General features: G+C 35.3%; 1 protein-coding gene across 1 annotated transcript; it reads right to left on the bottom strand.

Moving 5' to 3' along the window:
* Positions 1–663: 663 nt before the first annotated feature.
* Positions 664–20,127, bottom strand: Pex14 (peroxisomal biogenesis factor 14). Its single transcript, XM_089241932.1, has 9 exons — positions 19,972–20,127; positions 15,986–16,064; positions 9,370–9,454; positions 8,485–8,586; positions 7,295–7,401; positions 4,926–5,099; positions 4,601–4,692; positions 4,144–4,354; positions 664–3,375 (listed from the first exon to the last, which is right to left on the bottom strand). The coding sequence occupies exons 2-9, from the start codon at positions 16,061–16,063 to the stop codon at positions 3,274–3,276; spliced, it is 951 nt and encodes a 316-aa protein (XP_089098058.1). The 5' UTR covers position 16,064; positions 19,972–20,127; the 3' UTR covers positions 664–3,273.
* Positions 20,128–25,973: the final 5,846 nt, after the last annotated feature.

Below are 25,973 nucleotides of genomic sequence, written 5' to 3'. Positions count from 1 at the left end.
AATTTATGAAAAGTAACTTCGATAACCGAAACTTCTGTTATTCTTATCTAAAATTATTAGTTTTAAATACAATATTTAAAAGTACCCGAATAAAAGAAAAACGGCTTGTCTTCTCTTCGTTTCACTCGTACTTATTCATGTCTGTAAGGTAAGGCAAACGAAATCGTTTTAAAATGTTATGGTCAGATTGCAGAAGTGCAGCTGCCAAAATATATTTTACGAAAAAAAAAAAAACCTTTCTTTGAAGCATATTTACGTACTGTCTCGAAAAATCAGTTACTAACAACACACATTGCTTCTTCCTATTTTTCATTTTCTTCTCCGAGACATTTTACAAAAAAAGAGAAAGAAATAATTATTTATAACCAAGTCATTTTGCCCAAGAGACAGTGACTATATATATTCAGTAAAAACACATCTACTCCTTTTTTAATTTAGTTTTCTTCGTTTATAAAACATCCATTATTTATTCCATTACTTATTTCAACTAAATATGAGTTTTGATTTGTGGTCTTTTTCGCTGTAATTCCAGGCTTGTCATAGGAAATAAATTTACTCCAGAACATAGAAGATATTGAAGGACCAGACACATTCAGTTTTACTTGTCACAGAGATACCTAAATATCATGGAGAGGGTGCCTCTAGAACATAAAGACAACAAAATTTAACAATGCACAAATATTTTTCTTTATTGAACATTAGATCCTTTTACAAACATTACTGGCAAAGCAACACTTTTTACAAAGATCATTTACAACTGCACTTAGTATCAATATACACACTTTGCACTTTTATAGTTTTGGTATCTAAAACTGCAAAAAACCATAACCATGCTGAAAACATTGGCTTTCAGATAAATGATTTAAATTGTTTATTAATAAAAGAATGATAAAAATCTTAATATACATACAGGGTAACTATAATCAAATATGGCATGTTCTGAGCTACAAGAACAGTTTTATCTACCCATAACGCTATATAAATGAAACTTCAGGAATGTCTTAATGAAGGGATAGGAAAAAAATTTGGACAAAAAAATTTTTGAAACCACTAGAGAGTGTTTAACATGCGAATTGTGGTGCACAAGTGATGTACAAGTGATCAAGCTGCTTAAGCTTCATAGCAGGGTATTGAATCATTTCTCACATTGAAATTACAAGAACATGCTTTGCTGGTGAAACTCTTTTACGAACACAGTGATTCCTCACCTAAAACTGTGATGGGATATTTGATCTTTTAAAGAGGCTTTAGAAATTCTCTTCATTCCTTTATTAAACGTCCCAGTCTTCAAAGACAGCTTGAATTTTACATTTATTTTTAACTGTGAAACTGCCTAAAATTAGTACCCACTCATAGATGAGTATGAATAAGTTACTATCAAATGTTTACATCTAGTACTGATTTTGTCTTCATAAGCATTTAATTTAGTTAGGTTAATTTTTTTTTAAATTTCTCTTTAGTGTTTCTCAAAGGTGACACGGGGAGTGAGGATGTTAAGGCATTTCAAAAGTTCAATAATTTTGTGATAGGTAGGGAAGGCTACAGACAGCTTAAATTATAAACACACTGTATTTGAAAATACAGTCGATATTCGTCATATTGATCTTTTTCATTTCATGGGAAACAGCCATTATACAGGCTGTCCCAAATTGTTTGTGCAGCTGATATCTTTGTAACCGTTGAATTTACAAACATACTTTCAATTACAAAAAGTTTTCAAATGATGTGCAGTTACTTAAAATATGGAAATTTATTCTAGGGATTGTACATATGAAAAAAATGAAGTAATTAACTTTCTATACAGTCTCAGTGGGCTCAAAAATCAAATTAGAAAGTTGTTGCCCTGTCTCCCCTGATGCCAACAGGAGACACAAGGCACGTTTCCAAGTACAATATTCACAGAGGTATTCAAATTCAAAAAATGGAGGAAAGTTGGGAAAAACAGCTCTAAATTTAAAAAAAACTGTTTCACCCACAAAATTAAGACACTTATTTTCTCAACTTTCCTCTGTTTTTCAGATTTGAATATCTCCATGAATATTGCACTTAGAAACATAGAATTTTTTTTCGTTTGCATCATTAGAGATAGGGCAAGAACTCTGACTGGATTTTTCAGCACACAGGGAACTGTATAAAAAGTTAATTTCGTTATTTTCGTATGTGTATGGCTCCTAAAATAAATTTCCAGATTTTAAGTAAATGTGTGTCATTTGAAAACTTTTTTTAATTGAAAGTATGTTTGTAAAGTCATTCGCAATTATGTTTTTAAATTTTTCCTTTCATCAGGCATTAACTGTTTTTTGATTCGCAGCTTCACTTTCACAGCAAAGGGTCTGGACAGAAGGTCTGTCTGACTTTGAATTTTTGTAACCATTCGATCAGTGATTTGAACGTTGTTTCATCTCACACACAGTTTATAATTTCACAAAACTTCAGATTTTTGTTTTTAGCATGTTTCTATTGATGGGAATGTTTTTAGATTGCATTAGTTTTAACCATTCATGCAATGCTTTTTTTCCAACTGCTGGAATTTCCCTCCCTGTGATTGAAGAAGGGAACCCCAAGTACTCTGCTTACATAATTGAATCAGTTTTTAATTTTATAGTGTACTCTTTGAAGTATATTCAATGATTTAGCTTTCAACAAAAAAAACATCTTGTCAACTCATGCCAAAACTTTGAAGTTGAGATATGAAGATATAGAAAAGTAATACTGCGATTAATAAAAAAATATTTGGGACCCGTTGTACCAGCCATTATAACGGAAAGGTTGCTATAACGGTTGGTTAATATAACAAGTTTCAACTGTACTAAGTAGATAAAAAAAGCCAGGTTTCTGATCATTATAATAACTTTATAGATAGTTATTTAATAATAATTCATTTGAGAAACTAGAAAATTTAATTGAAAATATTCATTGCTATTAGAGACAATTAAATACAGTATTATACACAGTTAAGATAGCCCATTCTTATATGAAATTATAATAAAAATGGAAATAATAATACATATGACTTTTAAAAGAACTGAAATCAAAATTATTCGAGGCTTTTCAACAACAGTGAGATGCCCGATGTCACAATTATCCTCTGCTCAAAAAAATACCTGTGCGAAAACATCAATTGTTCCTCTTTGTTCATAATAAATCGCTTAGTACTTGATACAGTATTCAAAAACCATTGATAATTTAATAATTAAAATACATGAGTATTTTTCACAATCTTCTGTAAAATTTATGTATAAATGGCCACAAAAATTTTCACTTTCAACCGGGTTATGGAACAGCAGGAACGTTTTCAAAAGAGTCTGATGATGCAGATAAGGAGACTTGCTCTTCTTGTCCTTCAACCACTTCAATTGAATTCCTTGACAATTGCTGCAAAATATCCAAAAAATTAACATCACTTCTGAACTTTCACAGTTGGAGCTATTGCGATAACTAATTCTTTTGGGTTACTGAGCCGAGGTCCAGAATTCAGAAGAAAACATTTTTCTGAATTTCAGAAGAACAGACATTTTTCTGCCAGCTGCCACAGTATTCTTCAGTGAATAGTGGTAAATAAACAGATACAGACAAGAACTATTCCTCTTTTTGGTTGGAATGTTTCAATTGCTTCTCTCTTTGACCTTAACCCATGTGAGATGATGTATCCTGTTCAGTCAGAGTTTTCCTTAAGAGAGACCAGGGTGGGTTGAAAAAAAAAAAAAAACCGAAATTGCAAAGACCACACTCTAATAATGCAAGTGAAGTGATCTTTTATGCCAATAAGAACTGTGCAAAATTTAATCAGAATCAGTAAACATCTTCAATACGAAAACTCAAAAAAAAAAAAAAAAGAGATTTTCATATTTGGGGGGGGGGAGGGGGGAATCAGAATTGTGCGAATTTACTTATAAAATATGTGAGATTGTTAGCTAGTAAGGGCAATAAAAAAATTTGTGAAATTTATGCACAGAAAAAGAAAGTGGGGTGGGCAGATGAAATCAAACAAAATTGTCACAATGCTCCTTTATGCTCTAATACCATCAAAAATCAACCACATTAATTTGTATCGTTAATAAGCATATATTAAATGTCAATCATTTTAATGATTTTTTTTAATACAAAACAAGGTGCATAAACGTTCTATAAAGCAATATTTGCCTGATTATTTTCAGTCACTTCATCATCAGATTTGAGACTATTAGTTTCATCATTCTTCTGTTCATTGCTACCTGCCACTTCACTTTGATCGCTCTTGTCATGCTCGCTATTCGTGGCTACATCAATCTTAGTTAATTTCTCAGAAGAGCTGCCAACTAGTTGCCACTCAGGTATTGTAGGGCTTATCTTCGGCACATCTGGAAATTGATGCCTAAATGCAAAAAATGGCAATGTTGAAAAATAATTTTTTTTTATGATAAAAATAGAATATGTATATAATTAACATGGATATTTTATGATAGGTTATTCAGACAAGAAAAATCGTGTGCTAGCTAAGAAATCGACTCAGACTGGCACAAAGCATTGGTGTGCTAACAATAAAGTGACTTAATTCTTATATTACATTTTTAAGAATTATATTAATTTATTATAAGTATCAATGATACTTATCAAATACCTGCTCAACAAGAGAGACTTGACAGTTGCTACATCAGCTCTCAAATCAATGAAGAAGGATGGGCTAATAGATTCATGCATTTCCCTGTTTTTCTAGAAAGGAAGTTAAAAACAAATTTAATGTTTCCACTACCATACCCATAATAGAAAATTAGAATATTCATTTGTTGAGTTCATACTTCTGGTTTGGATGAGATTGGCAGTAACTGGGTTAAACTACTTATATATACAGTGAAACCTCAGGAGAAGGCCACCACTGAATAAGGCCACATTTTTTTGGTCCAAAATTATTTCGCCCATACACCTTCATTAAAAAGTTACTTTACCTCTGAGATCGTTTTATATAATTGTTCCTTCTGGACATTGAGTGCTTCCTCAATAGATGCTACGGAGCGCTTCAACTGAGACAAAGAACGGTTTAACTCTAATAACTGTTTTTCAAATTGAATCATACGATCTTCTTTCTTTTTTTCACCAAATAACCAAGGCTCTATATAATACTGTCAACAAGAACAAAATTATCACTTTTATTGAAAAAATTTACAATAATGTAATATCAATGTTACACAAATTGAATCACTAGAAAAGAACAAAACCATCTGATAAAAACTAATTTAACCTGATGAGTATATTGCTTACTGTACTTATAAGCATACGGGGAGAAAAAATTATTTTATTTATTTATTTATTTATTTTATTTATTTATTTATTTATTTTATTTATTTATTTATTTATTTTATTTATTATATTATTTATTATTATTTAACACACACAGCATCTGTGTATCTACTTTACATTTCCCGAAAATTTTTTTTATTTTCATGTAATCTCACTGGTTTCTCATAACAAACAAATATTCATAAGTAGAACCAGTTGTGAAGAGTTAAAATGTTATTTAATTAGCTGATATTTTAATGCCATAGCCTAGTATAAATTTTGCAGTCAAGTTTTTGAAGGTTATTTTTTTCAAAATAAAATTTAACATACACACTGAATCAATGTGAAATCCACTTCTACCAAAATTATATTTTGAAAAATATAACCGCCATGAAAGATAGGCCAAGAAATATAGTGTAGCTCCCCTACTCGCAACTAAAAATGGGATGTTTTTCCTATAAATGTGGCAAACTGTAGGCATAATTTTTTCCTTGTACAAAATCTAATTTAAAAATAACCCATAGGAACGATACCTTCTTCAAACTGGCATTTTATCCAAATATTTCAAAAGTTTTGAAGCATTTTGAATACATAAACACATGCAGCAATAAGATAGATATTATTTTATGAAGCGCATGTGATCTAAACTGAAGAGCCAAAAAAACTGGTACAGGCATGCGTATGCAAATAAAGAGATATGGAACCAATCAGAGTATGGCGCTGCGGTCGGCAACGCCTATATAACACAACAAGTGTCTGGCATAGTTGTTAGATCGGTTACTGCTGCTACAATGGCAGGTTATCGAGATTTAAGTGAGTTTGAACGTGGTGTTATAGTCGGCCCACGAGAGCTGGGACATAGCATCTCCGAGGTAGCGATGAAATTTGGATTTTCACGAATGTACCGTGAATATCGGGAATCCGGTAAAAAATTAAATCTACGACATCGCTGCGGCCGGAAAAAGATCATGCAAGAACGGGATGACTGACGAGAATCATTAAACGTGACAGACGTGCAACCCTTCCGCAAATTGCTGCAGATTTCAATGCTGGGCCATCAACAAGTGTCAGCGTGCGAACCATTCAACGAAACATAATCAATATGGGCTTTTGGAGCCGAAGGCCCACTTGTGTGTACCCTTGATGACTGCACGACACAAAGCTTTACGCCTCGCCTGGGCCTGACAACACCAACATTGGACTGTTGAGGACTGGAAACATGTTGCCTGGTCTGACCAGTCTTGGTTCCAATTGCTTCGAGCTGATGGATGTGTACGGGTATGGAGACAACCTCATGAATCTATGGACCCTACATGTCAACAGGGGACTGTTCAAGCTGGTGGAGGCTCTGTGATGGTATGGGGCATGTGCAGTTGGCGTGATATGGGACCCGTGATACATCTAGATACGACTCTGACAGGTGACAGGTATGTAAGCATCCTGTCTGATCACCTGCACCCATTCATGTCCATTGTGCATTCCGACGGACTTGGACAATTTCAGCAGGACAATGCGACACCCCACACGTCCAGAATTGCTACAAAGTGGCTCCAGGAACACTCTTCTGACTTTAGACACTTCCGCTGGCCACCTAAATCCCCAGACATGAACATTATTGAACATTATTGACAATGCGACACCCCACACGTCCAGAATTGCTACAAAGTGGCTCCAGGAACACTCTTCTGACTTTAGACACTTCCGCTGGCCACCTAAATCCCCAGACATGAACATTATTGAACATATCTGGGATGCCTTGCAACGTGCTGTTCAGAAGAGATCTCCATCCACTCTTACTCCTACGGATTTATGGACAGCCCTGCAGGATTCATGGTGTTAATTACCTCCAGCACTACTTCAGACATTAGTCGAGTCCATGCCACGTCGTGTTGCGGCACTTCTGCGGGGTCCCTACACGATATTAGGCAGGTGAACAAGTTTTTTTGGCTCTTCAGTGTAGTAATAATAATTAATAAATACTTATGTAAGAAGAAATTTCAAAAAGAGGAAAAAAATAGCATGATGAAAATAGGGTCACCTTATAAAACTGATGGAGTCCATAGAGTGCAACACCAACAATTATCACAGTTGAACCATATGCATGCACCATAGCCCAGATAGAGGGCTTATGCAACTCCTTCATTTCTTAAAAAACCATAGAAAAAGTCAAATTTCCATAAGTCAGCACAATTAGCTTCAAAGTATTACAAGTAAAGTAAACACTTCAAAACTATCTAGAGAAACAATTCAGTTTCCTAGTTTTTAAATGTATTGTTTTTAGTGTACAATGTACTTGTAAAAGCAGACTAATTTTGATTTTGTTCCTATATTGGAGGGGGCGGGGGTGGCTTACAGATCGTTTTGAGTAAAGTTCAACGTATGTTTTATCAATTCTACCTACAAGATTTCCACTAAGCTGACTCAAAGATCTATGATCTCCCGCCAATAGCACCCAGGACATTAAAATTAAAGCAATAAAATTTAAAATACACTTGGCTTTGACAACAGGGAAACATCTATATTACAATCATTACATGTGAAAACCAACATCTTTGAAAGATTATTAAAGAAATTTGTGGACTGAATGGATGTATACTCAAGATAAAGCTCCACTTTAAAGGAACTGGGCAGGGCCGTAACTAGACTGGGGCAACCGAGGAACTGCCCCTAGGCCCTGAGCTGAATAGGGGGCCCAGAAAACTTTACACTTGTTTTGCATAACAATAACCCTTTCAAGAGGGCTCTCCAAGGAAAATGTTTGCCCTGGGGTCCCGAGAAGGCACACTATGGACATGGGAAAGGGCCTGGTCCTGATAGTTTATAGGCTCAGGATAAATATGAATTTTTGGAATCCCTTATGCAGTGTTCTTTGAGCCAGAGGCATATGCAGGGGGGGGGGGGAATGTGAGCCATGCATAAGTTAATAAGGGAGCCAATTTTGGGGCCTATAACAATTTGCAGGCCATGGTGCATGTGCCTTGTTTGCACATGCAAGAAACAGGCCCTGCTAGTGTGGGTACATTGCTTAAAAAGTGTTGTATCACTAATGGGATGAACAGAGCTAAAGATGACATTCTCTTTGAAAGGGACAATGACACAGTGGCTCTCTAGAATATGGGTATTACTTCAAGGATTCCATAAGGGCAAAAAGGTTGAAGAAACACTGAATTTAAGTGTAATGATGTATGATGATGTTTCAGTTTCTTTAGAAATATAACAGCAACATACCATAATTCATCGGTACAAGAGATGGCTGGTTATAGGGTACTAAATTACTGATTGCATTTCCTGCTGATTGAAATGCCACATCGATTTCTCTTTCGGTCAACCCTGAAAATATATTTTATATGAATTAAAATAACCATTTCAAAATACTTGAAAAGTCCTTTCAAACACAGGCTTGTACAGAGAAAGAGAAGGTTTTTCTCAACCCAAACTATCAAGGAAACACATATTTTCTGGATATCATGTCATTGGGAGCGGCTTGGGTTTAAGTCCTGGCAGAGGCCAGACAACTTTTCTTTCTGAGTTCACCTCAGCATAATATCTGGAAAATATGTTTCCTTGAAAGTTTTGTAAACTTATAATGGGTAGACGGGAAGTTGAAATTACAAACAAAGCAGAATAAGGGATAAATTTTTTTAAATATTCTTGGTCATATGAACATAACAAAATAGGTCTCAGAGCAAAGACATAATAGTCTAAGATTATTATATGTATTGGTGTGTAGACTCTCTCATAGGGCAGTAGTTTGTAATTTTTACATGACTGTCACTCTTTTAACCCATTAACACCTAACACTGGTTGGTAAGAAAATTTGCCATTCTAAATTTTAAGTTTTTCTTTGCCAACAAATGGTGGGAGTGGTTCTACTCATTATTTTTTGTTTTAAAAAAATCAAAGTCATCGTTAATGGGTTAATTTGAAATTTTACTACATAAATCGGGGGTAATTCTGACCATCGAATGATCACACATTAATATCCTTAAATCAGCATGGTGCCCTTGAAAGCACACACTTTGAGAACCACTGCCATGGGTTCTCAAAGTGTGAAGGGGGTGACTACATATCCATTACTAAATTGAACAATACTGTAAGAAGTACATGACATACCTTTCTTTAACAGAAATGCTCGTTTATGAGAAAGAGGGCTATTCACCACTTTAGGATTCTGCAGGAAGTTCACTGCTGTGCTAACCTGCAAAAAAGTGACAGAGTGATTCATCCAGAAGAAACAATACAAAAAACATGACCTTCAAATAATTATGTATGCAGGCTCATATATGATGTGGTCACAAAATAACTTTGCCAAAATAATGTACGAGTCCCTAATGGCCATGAAATTCAGCTAATGCTAATGAAATTCAAGATATCGGTGTATTGGAGTACAACTCAAGAATGGGAAACAAAAACCTAGCTCTCGCAGTTACAGTTACAGCAATTAAATTTAGACAAAAGAAAGATCTCACCAAAGGTTTGGTAGGCTAACCACTTGGTTGGAAACTTCCTGTAGATCTGATTGAGATGCTCAACTGAGCTATTAGTGCACCAAACGCCTGGTAAGATCTTCATTCTTTGTCTGCATATGCTGCTACAGAAACTGCTTTAAAGTTTTTTTACAGCGCCAATCATTTTGCAAAAGTGAATGCTGCTATTTGAATTTTTTCAAATTCTGTTGTTGCAACCATAGGAAAGTGTATGCAGGACTTTCTTGGGGTGGGGGGTCTCTAATTTTTTTCCTTCTGAATGGGGGGTTGAGAACCCCAATCTTTCTTTACATACGCCAAATACAACCGTAATCACAAGAGATAGGTTGTTGTTTCTCATCTCATTCTTGAGCACATACTCTGAAACACCTATATATATATATATATATAGAATTTCATACCATTAGTTAAACTTTGCAGCTGCCAGGAATTCGCATATTGACAAAGTTATTTTATTACCACCCTGTATATATACAGTCTGTTCAAGAATTTCTCGTGCAAAGCAATAATTAAAAAAAAGATTCTTTTTAAATGAAGAGCTAATTACTCATATTCAGTGTATTTGAAAAGGTGAGAGAGATTGCCATATTCACTATCATATAATTACAGTTTGGACAATGGAATAAAGAGCTGCAAAAACATTCAATTTAAAAAATTGAAGAAAAATGGCACTGAAACATAGAAAATGATGAAAATAGCATATGATTTGGCTTGAGCCAAAGTTTTAGCCTGATAAAGTTCAAGAAGGGAGTGAGTCTCTGGAAGGCGATCCAAAAGAGGGTGCCTATGCACAAGCAAAAATAATGCAAACATATAACAAACGAGTCTATGTGATCAATTAACCAATAGATTAATGCCAGAGGAATTGAGCGTATAGGGGGAATGTTTATTCCACCCCCGAAAGTTGTAAACACCTTTCACAATGAATGCACAGTGCAAAGCCACATCTATATCAAGCAGAATTCAATTTTCACTACATGACAATTCACTAGCTTGTTTATCTTTGATCATGTTGCTATTTTTGACTTGGAAATGGCATACTATCAAGTAACAGCCAACATGATAATTTCTGACATCTAAATCCACTAGAGCATGGGTTTGGCAAAGAAACCAGTTTTTTTCAAAAAAAGCAAAAAACTGGATTTTTTTGGTATAAATAGCATTAACATTAAAAACAATAAAATTTTTGAAAAACCATTCAAAATTCTTATAATTAAAATGAAATGTTTATGCATAATTAACGCTATTCCCATATCAATTAATCAATAAATATTTCTTACATTTTAACAAAAACCAAATTTTACAATTTAATTATTTTTTGTTCAACTCAATGAATTACTTTGTTTTTGAATAATTTGTTAATGTTATTATTAACCAGAGTTGGGTTTTTGACATGACAAGAATCAAAAGCTGGTCAAAAACCTAAATGAATGCTTTTGAATAATGTTTTTACACAATAGGTATATAACATGATGAGAAAATTACTTTTTTTTGCATATTACAATGTTCTATTTTTAAACACTAATTTATGCAACAAAATTATTATTATTATTAATTGCAACAAAATAATTTTTTTTGCAGTTTTGAATTTTTTGACATATAACGCAAAGAATCCACAACAGATTATTTATAATTTTTTGGTCCATTTTATCTAAACTACTGATTACCTGTGTTCAAGTGAAAGAGTTGTTTATTCAAAATGAGCGTGATAGTAGATAAGGGTTGGATTTTTTTACCTCAGAAGCTAACTCAGCATTAAAACAGTCAAAAACTTATTGTCGATGTTGTCAAATAGTTTTTTTTAACGTGATAGATATGTTAAATAATAAAAAACTTATGACATGAATGTCGCTCTCCACTTGTTAATACAAGATATACGGAAGACTGGATGTTGTGAAGATATTTATTATTTGAAAAAAAAAAAAAAAAAAAAAATTAACATCTCAAATAATAAATATCTTCACAACATCCAGTCTTCCGTATATCTTGAATAAAAAACTTATTTTTATGTAGCTTAAAATGCTTTATATTTTGAATTATAATTACTGAGTTTAGAATACCTATTTTGATATTTCAAATTTTCTATCTGCCCAAAACTTTATTCCATAGTAAAAATTCTCACACAACATCTGTCAACAAACAAATTTAAGTCATTTATTCTCACTAAAAAGTTCTTAGTTTAGGTTGTATAAAATCTGACTTTTAAAGAGTATTTTAAATCAATGAAGAGCTGGCAGGACTTGATACATTAAAGCATTGTTTTGCACATTTAAAATACAGTTTCAACTGCAACTGGGAAACCATTGTATTATAAATGCCAGTAAATATACCATAGCTGCCAACTTTTGAAAATGAAAATTCGGGAGATTTTCGCGCAAACCCGTATTTTATGCTAAAACCACTCCCTAATAAATACAATAGGGATTTTTCCAAATAAAATAGGGATTTTCCAAATATAAAAGTTAGAGCGTAGGGAATAAAATACCTACTCAAAAACTGAAGTCAAATTAAAATAGGGATTTTACACACATGGAAGTTAAACCCTTGGGAATAAAATTCCTACGCAAAAAACAAGTGGAATTGGAGGTCAAAACTTCAATGATGTAAAAATAAATATTGTGTTCAATCAGAAACGCTGTGAACAAACATTCTGCGCGAATGACCCCAAAATGATCGGAAGATGAAGGAAAACACTGTCAATTTTTGAAGAGCACTGACTTTTTGTGACACTTGCTTGATGTTTTTTTTTTTTTCATTTCACGAGTGATGATGGCAGTCTTTCCATGACCGATGTTTATGTCCGTAACACAACTTGTACAAAAAGAAAAAGTCGGGTCTTTTTCCGGAACGTTTGATGAAAGGAAATTCATCGGAATAAGTATCTTTAAAATTGATTAAATATGTTTTTGCTTATCAGTATTCGTGTTTTGTTATATCGCACGTTATAACAAAAGAAATTTTGACCACATGCGCGTGACTATAATCTTCAATTATTATCCAGGACTATTGGCTGCTAAGCCATTTCCCTGCACGATAAGACAAACAACTTTCTTGTTACCATCAGAGGGTTTGTAAAACCTCCTTAAAAAGGGAATTTCCCCATTTACGACGTGTGACGTCATTTCGAAAGGGAAAAAAAAGATGCCCCACAAGAAATTCCTTAGGGATTGTTTTCATAAGTGGGGATTTTTTTTAATGAAGTAGGGAATTTTAAGGGACAACTAGGGATTTTTGTGATTTTCGTAAAAATTCGGGAGATTTAAGAACTTTTCGGGATGTCGAGCGATGAAGCTAAAATTCGGGAGATTCCTGAAAAAATCGGGAGACTTGGCAGCTATGATATACTATAACATAGTCAAACTTAGTCCTTCTCATTTTTGTACTATGAATAAGTTATAGGTGTTTCTTAAGCATCATATGCAAGCCAGCACTGCCAAATTAAAAAACATTTTAGTCCTACAATTCAGTATGTATTTTGATATTGCAAGATATATTCTAATGCTATATATGCAATAAGGGTATTGTTTTTTTAATTTAAGTTTCTCTCTGTGATTATCTAGATAATTTAATAACAACAGAAATCAACATTACATACATGGCGTAAAATAACTTTTTAAACACCTATCTGTTATGAAAAGAGTACAGCATATGGTTTATATCAATACACCTATATAAGCAGTGGGAGAAATTTTGGAAGGTCAAGAATCATTTCGAATGAATAATACCAAATAGTTCCATAGTTTCTCGTTTAGTTTTTACTTTATGCTCTATTCAAATTGTATACAAAGAAAAAAAATATATTGTTCAAAATAATTCTGTAGAGAGTAGAAAACTATTTTATAATCATATTAAGTATTTATTCTTTGTATAACATAGTCACTTTAAACATTACATGCAATTAATGCGTGTAGTTTTTCAATAGGAATTTTTATATTGAAAAACAATGTTTGAGGTTTTTGTTGCGACAGTTTAAATCAGTGATTCTCAACGGTGGGCGTTAATGCCCCCTTGGGGGGGGGGGAATGGGAAATTTCAGGGGGGCGGTAGAAACTACGGGTGTAACATAGGATCCTATGGATTAGATTGCGTTGGGAGGCAATGGGAGAAAAATTTCTGAAGAAGGGGAGCGATGGGACAGAAAAAGTTGAGAAACTATGGTTTATATAAACCATCAAAAACAGCCATGCGTCAAAAACCTGCCAACCCTGTTATTAACCATATAATATAAAGATGCTTTCTCCATTTACTTTTAGTATGTTTAATCATGAAGCTGTTTTGTAAAAAATGTGATAAAAATTAAGTGAATATAATGTATTTAAAGAAGCATAAATAATGCAGATTAATTAGCAATGATTTACGATATACAGGGTGATTATATACAACTAAAGTTGTGATTTCAAAATTCAAAACACTGTAAAAAAAGAACCATTGTTAGAATGACTTGAAAATTTACACGAATATTCCTGAAGCAATTGAATTTTATATGGCAAAGGGGGAAAAATACTTAAAAATGTAAAATTAACGACACTGTAGTTGTTCCAACACATGGGAAATTCATTCCCAGAATGAAAACGATAGCCAGTCAGGGCAAAATAATAAAACTAATTAGCTAACTTAATTAGCATTGCATGATTTCATAATTCTAGGAAACCACAAAAATGAAGTAATTGAACAAATAACAACTTACTTAAGAAATGTTAAATATGTTGTCCACACACTGTGTATGAGGTGAAAGCACAAAAATGCTTGTTCAACAACAGATCCGAGTATGCCATGGTCATCATGTGGATGTGCTTGCAATCCGACTACTGTTTATAACATATTGTGGTACCCCCCCCCCAGCAAGAAATTGCATGGTGTCAGGTGAACTGGTGGCCGGCCATGTGTCATCATCCTGTTATTGTCAAAATGGTTCTTCAGCAGCCGCTGAAGAACCAGAAATATTACAATGCACATCTTGATAGAAGTTGTGCTATCCACACACTGATGCTGTTTAAGTGCCAAAATAATGAGATTGCACAAAATAGATTATATTGCTGGTCAAGTACAGCATCATCTACTTGCAAATTTTGCACTACTTGCACTTTTCCTTTCTTTTGCGAAAGAAATTTCCATTGCTTAAGGAGTATCCATGCAAACTTTCAAGTCATTTTGACCAGTAGTTCTTATTGTTTAGTTTTGGAATCAAAACTTTACTTCTAATCACCAAGTATATAGCTGATTATTATTCATAAATCTTTTACTACTACACAGTAGAACCATGATTAACTGGGCTTAATAGTGAAGGTAAAAAAAACAAACTATTGAATATTAAGACTGGGTGATATACAGTCGATGTGCTACTTCTTATGGGAAAGAAAATGTCTGTGAGGTAAATGTAACTACTAGCTTTGTCCTTTAGGGGCAGCTGATGTCCCTTTACTAGGATTATAAGACTACCTGCCCCTAGCATAATGGAATCACTGCCGCTGCAGCTTCTTTGTGAAGGGAAAAAAAACCCGTGAGATCTACCACTACATTTAGATGTGTAATACAATCCTTATTCATGAATTTGCTGAAAATAGAGCATCAGAATGTAGCTAAAGGTTAGAAAATGTGGTAAGACTGAGAAATTTTGACTTCTGTTTATAACTTTAAATAACTAAGATACTTTATACGGAAAAAAAAAAATCTATAATGAACAGTGTGATATTTTTTAAGGAAAAAAAAATTATATTTAGACCACTTTTATTTTTTGAAAAAAAAAAACAAAACTGGAGAAAGAAATAACCACTTGGTTTATATAAACCAAACAACCCTGCAAACAACTATTGAAATTCCAAGGAAAACTCAAAAATTTAATATTATCAATCATGTGTATCACAATATACTACATTGTTTTTTTATATGCAATACCTTAATAAAAAACCAGTCACCAATTTTAATCCAAGAATTATAACAGTTGTGTTTTTTATTTGATAGGTGGCACCAGGAGCTTAAGTTCAGTGATGGTCCTTGTGATATAAAATTTTATTTTTTCAGCTTATTGGTAATGGACAAAAGTGATTAAGAAAGGAATGGCAAAAGATTTGTGGTGAATAAGTTTACAAAATATTAAAAATTGTCATATGCATGCAAAAGTGAATTTTTTATATAGCAGAACTATTTAAACAGACTGTTCATGAAACAATGCCAAGCATAAAGAAGCTTTGCACCGAGATACACACACATGGTGAAATGAAAAATTAAAATCCTCTATATACCATATGATCTCGAATTGGTCCATTTGATGGAGGAAGAGAATTTTCATTACCATTTTCTTGCTTCTCATTGTCAGGCATTCTATAGAAATTAATATGTAGTTAAAGAGATTGCCATATACACATTATAATAACATCATAAAGTTATGGATTTCAATCCTATAAAAAAATTGAGTTTATTCAGTTGATCAGCTGTGATTAAGCAATATACAAATTTATGTTACCCACTACTGTGCACTGGCAATGCAGAACTCTAAAATTTAGAATTTAGCCTTTAAGAATTTATATTTTACTCAGAAGTAAACACAATAAAATATACTATGAAATATGATGCTCAGTTTTTGACAATAAAGCATATTGGTTCACATTCCTACTTAATATCATCAAATATCTGCTGCTTGACAAATCCTAGACGGTAGGACCCATGGTGACTAAAATATTAGTATTTTTAAAATTTTGAAAATGTGGTTACTTAATTTGAGTCTGAGGGCAACAATTTTTTTTTTTTAAATCGTATCAGCATAGCCTACCTTAAACAATGAATGGGGTTGTTGTCCTGGAAAAATTGAAAGAAACATTATTTCTGAGCTTGTTTTTCTCAAGGGAAAAAGTTTGGCTTGTGAAAATTTTTTCTGGCTCTTAGATTATTTTACGATTTGCCGAACATGGATGTCATTGTATGGACCAAAATATTTAAAGCAAACTATAACAAGGCACAAAGTAATGAGGGCTGCTGGTAGCTGGCCCCTTTATGGGAGGAAGCTTACAGAAAGCTTTTTATACTCAAGTAACGTTTAACACAATAAATTCATTGAAAGAGCATGTGAAAATGACTAGAGGTACAACTATGGAACACAACCTAATGCAAATATTTTAGCGAAATCACAGCAGTTAGTTCATTGGCAAGAATGTATAGGTGGTGAATAGCAGAAAGAGCGATGACACCTTTTATAAAAATACCTTTTATTTAAAATGTATACGGCAGGACTACATAGTAAATAAATATAAAAAACTTTCCTCTCTCAACAATAAGCGTGGTCATTCTTCAGAGCGTTTCAAAATCAACTATGTATCCTTGATGACCTTCTCTACTTGGACGGCTTTGACAGATTCCCCACAAATGATTGGAATGAATACAGTGAAGTCTTGATAATTCAAGATGAATGGGACCAGAACCACATCGGATTACAGAAAACTTGGATCATTCAAAAAGTAATAGAAAACTGTTTTCCAAGTGAGTGTGTGTGTGGAGTCCATACTTCTACAATTTTTTTCCCCTTAATTCAACGACCATTCTCCAGCATTGCATAACTGCCAAGACCCAAAACTGACAACTAAACTCTGGTTAAGGGAGACTGACAACTAAACTCTGGTTAAGGGAGGTTGACAGAGGCTCCAGGTGACCCGATATTAATTCCTTTTTTGCACTGTGAATTTATTATAGAGGAGCCTGGGGATCTGCTGGAGATTCCAGTCTAGCGATCAACAATTTGAACTGAAATAACTTGCATGCATAACAAAAATGGGGCTAAATTCATGCTTGGCAAAAAAAACTGATATTTTGAAAAGAAACTTTGAAAAATTTCAGCACCTTAGATTATCTAGAACCTCAAATTATTTAGACTCTACTGTACTACCACTCACTATTCATGGGCAAATAGGACACATACCCAAGGCCCATAAGTTTTCTGCCATTCGGATGTCAAAATTGGCATCTTCTTTCAACATTTTCATTTTTTAAAAAGAATATTAACAAATATTTTAAATTTTTGGTCTTAGAATGGGGGAAGGCATCATGGTACCATACCCTCATGGCATCCATACCCCCTCCACCCATGCATATGCCTCTGCTTCAAAGTATGTGGTATATAAAAAGTCCCAAAAAGGCACATTTGTCCAGAGTTCCAAACTTATGAGGAACAGGCCCAACCACTATTTTGTGGGATTTTGAATGGAATAGTCTTGTAAGGACTTACATTTTTTTGTTTAATAAAAACGAAATGAAGTTTCCAGGAGAAGAAAATGTTTCATGAATGACCTGTTTCAATGAATTTGGGGGAATAAGAAATCAAAATATTTCTGGGGGGGGGGGGGCTTTTTTAACTTTTAACTACCAATTTTAGAACCTGTATGCAGGGCTGTAGCTAGATGTTTGGTCAGCCCGGGGTGAGCACACATTTTGGCAACCCCTTATAATGTTAAAGGAGAAATTAAAGTTAAAGTTTGAAATACCCCCCCCCCCAGGCATCAAAGACTGCATCATCATCATCAGACTTGCCTGCTTCCCCCTCCCCCAGCTAGCCAAGCCTGTATGGGGCAATTGTTGTCATTCTCACCAGGAAAATTGTAATGGTGAAAGTGAAAGGATTAAGTTTCTGCAGTGAAATAAGATGAAATATTTAAAGTAATATGAACCACAACAGTTTCTGAAGGCTTTGCTTGGGGGGGGGGGTGGGGGTGCTGTTCAACTCAATGCTTTGAGGGCCCGCTATTAAGAAGCCACTGCTTGAACATTGAAGACATGAATAACTATATAGAGCTGGTTTCTCATACTATTTTTTTTTTGAGCAGGAATTCTGGAACCAATGAAGACCGTATACGTCATGGGATTCACAGACCTATCACATTTGGGCTTGGAGTTTGTATTCTGGCAAACCCAATGCCAACCATGTTAGCGACATATTTTGGGCAGAGAACTATACTTTCTTTTGCAGGTATCTTGCTAAATTCTGCCAAAAAATGAAGTGCTTTTTCATCTGACTGAAGGATGCTCATCCATAAGAAGATTGAAAAAATTCCCCAAGCGAAGAATACATGATGGCGAACAGGGTTTCAGCCTATATTGCTCAATAAATTTCAATGACAGTGAACATGTTAACACAATCTAGGATGCTGGCGATAACAATGGCGCTGGTGACAAGAAATGAAAAAGGCACTACAATAGATATAGTATATGTTAGGGAACAGCTATAGTCCCTGGCACCCATATGTCCCTGGCACGTCTTTTTTGGAAATTTCCTTTCTAGCATGTGCTTTTCATCCTAATCAGCCATTTTCTTCTGCCAGCGCTTATTGTTTCCTTGGTTCCTGGGTTGCTATTACCTTTTTGTTACTGGCTATTGTCTGAAAGTAAAATAACCTTCAGAAGTTCACTAGTAATAAAAAAGGCTTTACTGCAGCATTTGAATTTATACAGTCCGTTAGCACATGCAAACATACATTTTCAGAGTTCATTTTTTAACAGCCACAGTATTATAGCTTTTTGACGAGAAAGACATCTGAAAGAATGACTCCGTTTCACTCTTGGCGACTTTTCATTTGGGTGTTTTTTGTACCAAAGAAAAAAATTAGCACCACACATCCCCAAAAGGGATTATACTACAGTTGTTCTCACATTAGCATGTGCCAGCAATGTGAGCTTTGGGACGAGTTGGATATGGCTGCCCATGTATGAGTGTTCAGCGCACGCAAGCTGTAACGAAACAGGATTTGTCGTTTTTGTAGTCCGGTGGTGTAGAGCATTTGCCTGACGAATTGAGAGGACATGGGTTTGATTCCCTTTTGAGGGTAGTTGAATTTTCCTTCGCATCAGGCAGCTATTGAAACCTTCATGGCACATTAGTTTGAAAAACGTTATTGTCGCCAATGAAAAATTTTCAAAGAGCCAAAACACTAAGAAAATCAGTTGGCAACAAAAAGTAATAACCAAATTTGGCGCAACACCGCTTACGGAAACTCAGCATGGGGCCCACTTTGTCCATGGCCCTGTAATAAACAGGGCCGTCCTAAGGGGTCCCAGGGCCAGGTGATTTTTCTGAGGCTCTAGCATGCATACTCCTCAAAAATTTCAACTACATCTCTTTATTTGAGGCCCCCCCCCCCCCGGGTGGGCCCATGCGTTAAGACGGCACTGCCTGTGAATAACACAGAGGGAAGTGATGGAGAACTAAATAATGTTTTTTACAAATAAAAAGAATTAAAAATACCACCTTTTGTATTCGTAATGGAAAATTCAAATACTATTCTAGCTTATTTTAAACACTGTTTTGTTACTGGATGTAATGAAAAATTCGCGATCGGTTCCACAGACCAGAAGACTTTTCAGGAAGTAACAACAACAAAAACAAGAAGTTACGACCGACCTTGACCGAACTGTGTTTTGCTCGCAATATCAGACGACTGAAACTTTATTTGCAGTCAATTTTGAGATAAGACTACCTTGACCATATGTGCTGACCAAGTTCAATCCTATAACACGAGGGTTAAGACGGTTTTTCCCAAAGCGCTTGCAGAGAGCTTCAAGCGCTTTGGTTTTTCCTAGGAGTAGAATTTCTGCGTCGTGTGCAGCGTGAAAATGCTGATTGGTTTAACACCTGAAATTCAAGTTTTTTTGACCAATCAGCGTTTTTACGCTGCGCGTACTGTAGAAACCTGCTCCTAGAAAAACCCGGCTTTAGGGGTCATTCAAGTATTACGCTAAAATCGATGGGGGAGGGGGGAAAGGGGGTTTCTGATTTGCTGACATTTGATGATAAGGGGGAGGGTTTGGATGATGCTTACGTCATCAACCACCCTTTGTGAAAGTATGAAATATTCTTAATGGCATCTTATTCGGTAGGCCAAAAGCGAGAAAAATCTTTGGCTACTTTGTGGGCACCTGAACTAACATTTTCCCTAATGATAAATCCCTTACGGAGCCACTTCAGCGGTCTCTAAATGTTTCACGGATCCTTCATGTGCTCAGGAAATGTGTCCGGGATGCTTAAGTGCTGTGGAACTGCGCTACGCAGCACTCAAGTAATACGTAATTATGCCACGGATCATTTAGGTAATCTGGGAATATTCCGGGAGCTGCTTGAGTGCTCTAAAACTGTGCCACATGTCAGTCAAGAAATCTCTAAATGCCACGGATCGTTTAATTGTTCTGTAACTGTGTCGCGGATTACTTAGGTGATCTTTTTATGTGAAAGTGATCTTTGAGGCCTACCTCAGTGATCTGAAAATGTGCCACGGGCCACTTAAATGCTCTGTGCCGCAGGTCATTTAAGCGATTTGTAAATGTGCCGCTCAGTTCATTTTTACAAAATTGGATTTGAGGAGGCAAGCCACATCAGACAACCTTCAGGGCCACATTTGATCCGCGGGTCAAGGGTTTACCATATATGGCTTAAAGGGTGGGTCGCAATGAATTTTTTAAAAAGAAATTTTTGAGTTCCTACCCTTCAAATAGCATACAAATTAACAGAAATCGATTATAATAACATATAAATGTATTTTCTTCCGAAATTTTAATTAAAAAGAAATTTTTTTTCGTCGATAAATAGTAGATACCAGTTAATCATAGGGCAGAGAGCATTTTATAATAGCTTAAGCCACTGCTCTCCCCCGTGTCTCAGCTTTCTCCATGCGCAGAGGAATATGGACGAGGTGCATGTCTGGTTTAGTAGTAGTAGCTTTCTTCATCACCCCGTTAAAAAGTCTCGCCAACAGGTTACAATTATTCATTCATTACACTTCACTCACTGTGAGTTGAGAAAAAACTCATAGTTTAAAGAAATTGATTGCAGATGGCAGCACTACACATAACAAGCATTACACAGAAACAAACTTCACGGAAGGTTCATTATACGTACACACGCATTCAAACATGTACCAATTCGTTAGAAGTTCCGCAGAGGGATGTGGACGAGATGCATGTCTGGTTTAGTAACTTTCTTCATCACATTATAAATAACTATTCTACTGTGTCTATTCAAAAACCATTTTTTGCCTCTATTTTTATTTTCCTTTAATACAGTCGACGCCGCTTATTATAATCACAGATAATGTTATCATTCGGGTGTTGTTATCACCTTCGTACAGAACGGACCGAACCAATAGCATAACAAGGAAAAAGTTTATTTATAATAATCAGGACTTTGGATAATGTTTCATTTTATAATAATCCAAAATTTAAAGGGGGGGGGGTATTTTTTGTAAGAAGAGGGATGTATGGTATTTTCACTACTAATTAAAATTTGAAGGAGTACAATTTTGATGCGTGAATCATTCTGACTCAATCTCGCATCTAGATGCGTATTGGTATGAAGTGCCTGTTGTAAAATTTGTCGTGATTTGAACCCTTCACAATTGTATAGTGGAAGATAATTTTAATAACCCTGTGTGTAAAAGCTCAAATGTTTTTCTTTAAAGAAGAATTCGGTCATATGATCAAACATTTTGGGACACAATTTTCTCTTTAATTTAAATGTATTTCAACATCCTGTAACATCATTGGTTTAATTAACTTTGATTAAATAACCTCATTAAGTATCTTGTCGGGTTTTCACGGTCCCCAATCACAGATGAATTGACGAGCGTTTTCTAATACGAATTGATAATAGCATGTCGATCATAACATGCATTTTATTGGGTGCATAGCCAGGGCCGGAACTAGAGCCGGAAGGGAAGGGGGGCAACTGCCCCTGGTGGCAATTTTAGGTGGGAACAAAGAAAACCGTTATTAAATTATCGAATTCCAAAGTTGTGGGGGCGGCAAAATAATGTTTGCCCCGGGTGGCTGAATCATGTTTGTCTCGGGCGGCAGAAATCCTAGTTACGGCCGTGTGCATAGCTACCAGAAAGAACCGCGTTTTACTGGCGAACCGTTGATCCTAGAGGCGTACTACTCCTAATTAGAAAAAGTATCCAAATACGTCATTCATGTTGCAAGGGGTTGTATAGTTATTAGAATAAAAACTATTTTATTTGGCCACCCTGTCTTCAATTAAAAATTTGCTGCCCTGTCTCTCCTGAGGCCAAGGAAAAAAAATCCACGGTTCTAACAGCAATATTCGCTGAGACATTTGAGTTCGAAATTCGGGAAAGTTTGGGGAAGAACAGCAAAAACTAATGGGCAACGGTTTTTTCCCTCGTTGATGTTGTTCTTTCCCAAACCCTTTTCCGTTTTTTGAATTAAAAAAATATCGCAGCGAATATTGTACTTAGAAAAGTGAGAAATTTTTTGTTGACCTTATAAGAGACAGGACAACACCTTTCTAAGTGGGTTTTTGAAGACATGCTGAGAAAGTGAACTTTTATTTTTATTTTGATAACTATATAACCCGAAATGCTGAAAATGAGGGAAAGATCAGCATATGGAGCGGAGAATGAGCTTTTCTGCTAGTTTGTGCAGTTCTCTCCATCATTTTCAGTGATTTTGAATTCAAGTATCTCAACAAATAAATATTACACTTATAAACATGGAACTTTTTTGTTCGGTGCAAAATAGGCAGGGCAAGGACTTCCTATATATAATTGGGTTTTTAGTACAAGGTGACCAAATGAAAATTTAATTTTTTCATTCTAGTAACTATATATATATATACAACCCTTCGCAACATGTATGACGTATATGAATTCTACGCATTATTTGGATACTTTTTTCTGAGTAGAAGTATGCCTCTAGGATCAACGGTTCACCAAGAAACTGCGGTGCGTGCTGGTAGCTACGAAAAAACCCTATATAAATTATTCATAGAGCCTTTAGAACAGCTACTCACTTCCTCTAGAGACTCAAGAATAAATACAATGATGCTAGTAGACTTTTTCGCACAGAAACGCGGGACAATGAAGAAATGCTTCGGCCGCCTACTATCGCTATCATTGAGGTCATCGACATAATCAGTTTTATTTCGAAGTTCTTTAAAAAAAAAAATAGATATTATCTTCAAAACGGTATCAGTCCTAATTATAGCGACAGAGGCGTTATGAATGATCATCAGTGACATCTGAGACTCAAGTCGTAAGATAAAGTAAGACAATGCAATTAATTTTTTCTACGGGTGTGTGATAATAATAATAACGTAATCCTCACGTATTCCCAAGAGATACGTCCAGGGAATTTGTTAGTAGACATCCATGCCCGAACCCAGATCTGCACAGTGAGAAGCTAGCTCCCTAACCACTGGACTGTCAGGCGGTTTATTTTCATTTTTCGGAAAATCAGTATGGTTTCAAATAGATGCAATCACATTACGATAATATAGACGTAAGAAAATATCGCGGGATAACTCTCACATGTATTTTATAATTACATTTTGTTCATCTCTCAAGGCAAGCCTTTTTTTAACACGCTAACTGGAGGGCCAAAATGCCCACCAGATCTTCATTAAGTAAAGAGCAAAAATTGTCAATGGTGGGGTATGATCTTTTACACGGCCCCCACATCCTGGAGCGGGGCCCCTAGGCTAGGATGTTTTGCGGGCCCCCCGGTTAGACTTTTCACGGGCCTCCTTCTGTAGTTAATTTATAGCGTGAAAAAGCAAAAAATGATGAGAACTGTCCCCGGCCCCAGGGCCTGTCAGTCCCCCCCCCCTTTGTGGGGAGGCGATGATCTTTTATCTGTGACTTCCGTAAAATTTCACAGGTTATTGAGAAATCACTTCATCCACAATTCATCTCCCTGAGACAAACATGGGCTCTTAATCTAAGGATAGTCTAAAACTGCTGAAAGATCGCTCTCCAGATATGGTATCTAGAGAGACCATATCTATAGAGGTTCAATCTAGAGGACCAATCCCTAAAGAGAATGTTAAAGATGTGTTTCATAATAAAGCACGAATCAGAATGTAATATATTTCAAGTGATTATAGCACGGAACGGGAGGGGGGGGGGTTACGACGGTCCATGGCACCGTTGGTGCATGACTAAGGGGTTCTTTGATGAGCGCTAAATAAAAATTACTATACCTAGAGCAGGGAATCCCAAACGGTGTACAACCAGGGGTCTGCCAACACATTTTTTGTGGAGTCCTTTTTTATGTGAAACTTTTCTTTATCTTTGTGAAAAAGGCTATTAGTTTTGTGGAAAGCGAAACAGTTAATTTAACTTATCACAAAATAAATGAAATGCCAAATTTATGGTTTTGTTAATTTTTAAATTTATGGTTTTGTTTGAAAGTAGTAATGAGGCTGTGATTCATGAAAACTCTGTCATGGCACTTTAGGAATGCCATGGATTACCGAGACACATGGCACACATGTATCTCGGTATCAGAAAGTGGATGCCGAGGGATAATTAAAATCTTCTAAGGGTGCCATGAACTTGAAAAATTTGAGAATTCGTACCTCAGGGTCAGCAGCTTTTTGACCCATAAATTTCTGTGTTGTGATATGATGGCACGATTACGGACTGATTAACTGTGGACCATGTTACGATCACAATTTTTATTCTAGATTCCTTATTGTATATATGTATATATGAAATATTTATGTTTGCTATTTTTTCACATAAATTAATCAATTTCCGGATACACCCATCATCCGGTAACGCTTCAATATCTCTCTGAGATGGAAAGCGGGGTGTGTCTGGTCCTTCAATGTACAGTATATTGCGATATGACTAGAGTTGGCGTGTGGTAAAGTATAATAGTTGCTCTTTGAATTACTTTTTTTTTAAAGTGGCCAACCAGTATGAATTTCTCATAACATGTCCTGTCTCAAGGCAGAAAAATGCTGTTTCGTTGTTGCGTTGTGTTGTAAGGATACGCAAATAACTTCATGTCGTGTGATGATGGAAGGAATTCGATTTTTCTGATAATTGCAATTAAAATTATACTGCCACGTTGAAGAATGTACAACGTTCAACAGTGCGACAGGACCAGCTCGATTACTTCGTCAACGAGAAAGATTGCCTGAGCTTCCTAGTGTGTTAAATGATGTCAAATTCCGCGTTAATTTGACAATTGTCGATTGAGATTATGATCACCTATTCGCTATTGTTGAATGGGATACAGTTCGTCAACGTGGCAGTGTGATAAGTATTGCCATAAGCATGAATAGTAGATTCAACGAATGAATAGTAGATTCAACGAATGAATAGTAGATTCAACGAATGAATAGTAGATTCAACGAATGAATAGTAGATTCAACGAATGAATAGTAGATTCAACGAATGAATAGTAGATTCAACGAATGAATGTAACGCAGGGTAACTGAATCCACTGCACATT

Source organism: Pholcus phalangioides, unplaced genomic scaffold (assembly GCF_987345545.1).
Source record: "Pholcus phalangioides strain wild (caught in Gottingen) unplaced genomic scaffold, Ppha-v1.0 ptg000014l_1, whole genome shotgun sequence".
Classification (NCBI taxonomy): domain Eukaryota; kingdom Metazoa; phylum Arthropoda; class Arachnida; order Araneae; family Pholcidae; genus Pholcus; species Pholcus phalangioides.
Note: the sequence above shows the minus strand (reverse complement) of the source record. Positions and strands in the feature narration are given on the sequence as shown.

Excerpts from the sequence above, each read along its gene's own strand:
- Pex14 (XM_089241932.1), bottom strand. The coding sequence starts at position 16,063 with ATGCCTGACAATGAGAAGCAAGAAAATGGTAATGAAAATTCTCTTCCT. Across the intron at positions 7,402-8,484 it reads TCTTGTACCGATGAATTATG|AAATGAAGGAGTTGCATAAG; the intron begins GTATGTTGCTGT and ends TGGTTTTTTAAG. Across the intron at positions 3,376-4,143 it reads AAGTGACTGAAAATAATCAG|CAATTGTCAAGGAATTCAAT; the intron begins GCAAATATTGCT and ends GATATTTTGCAG.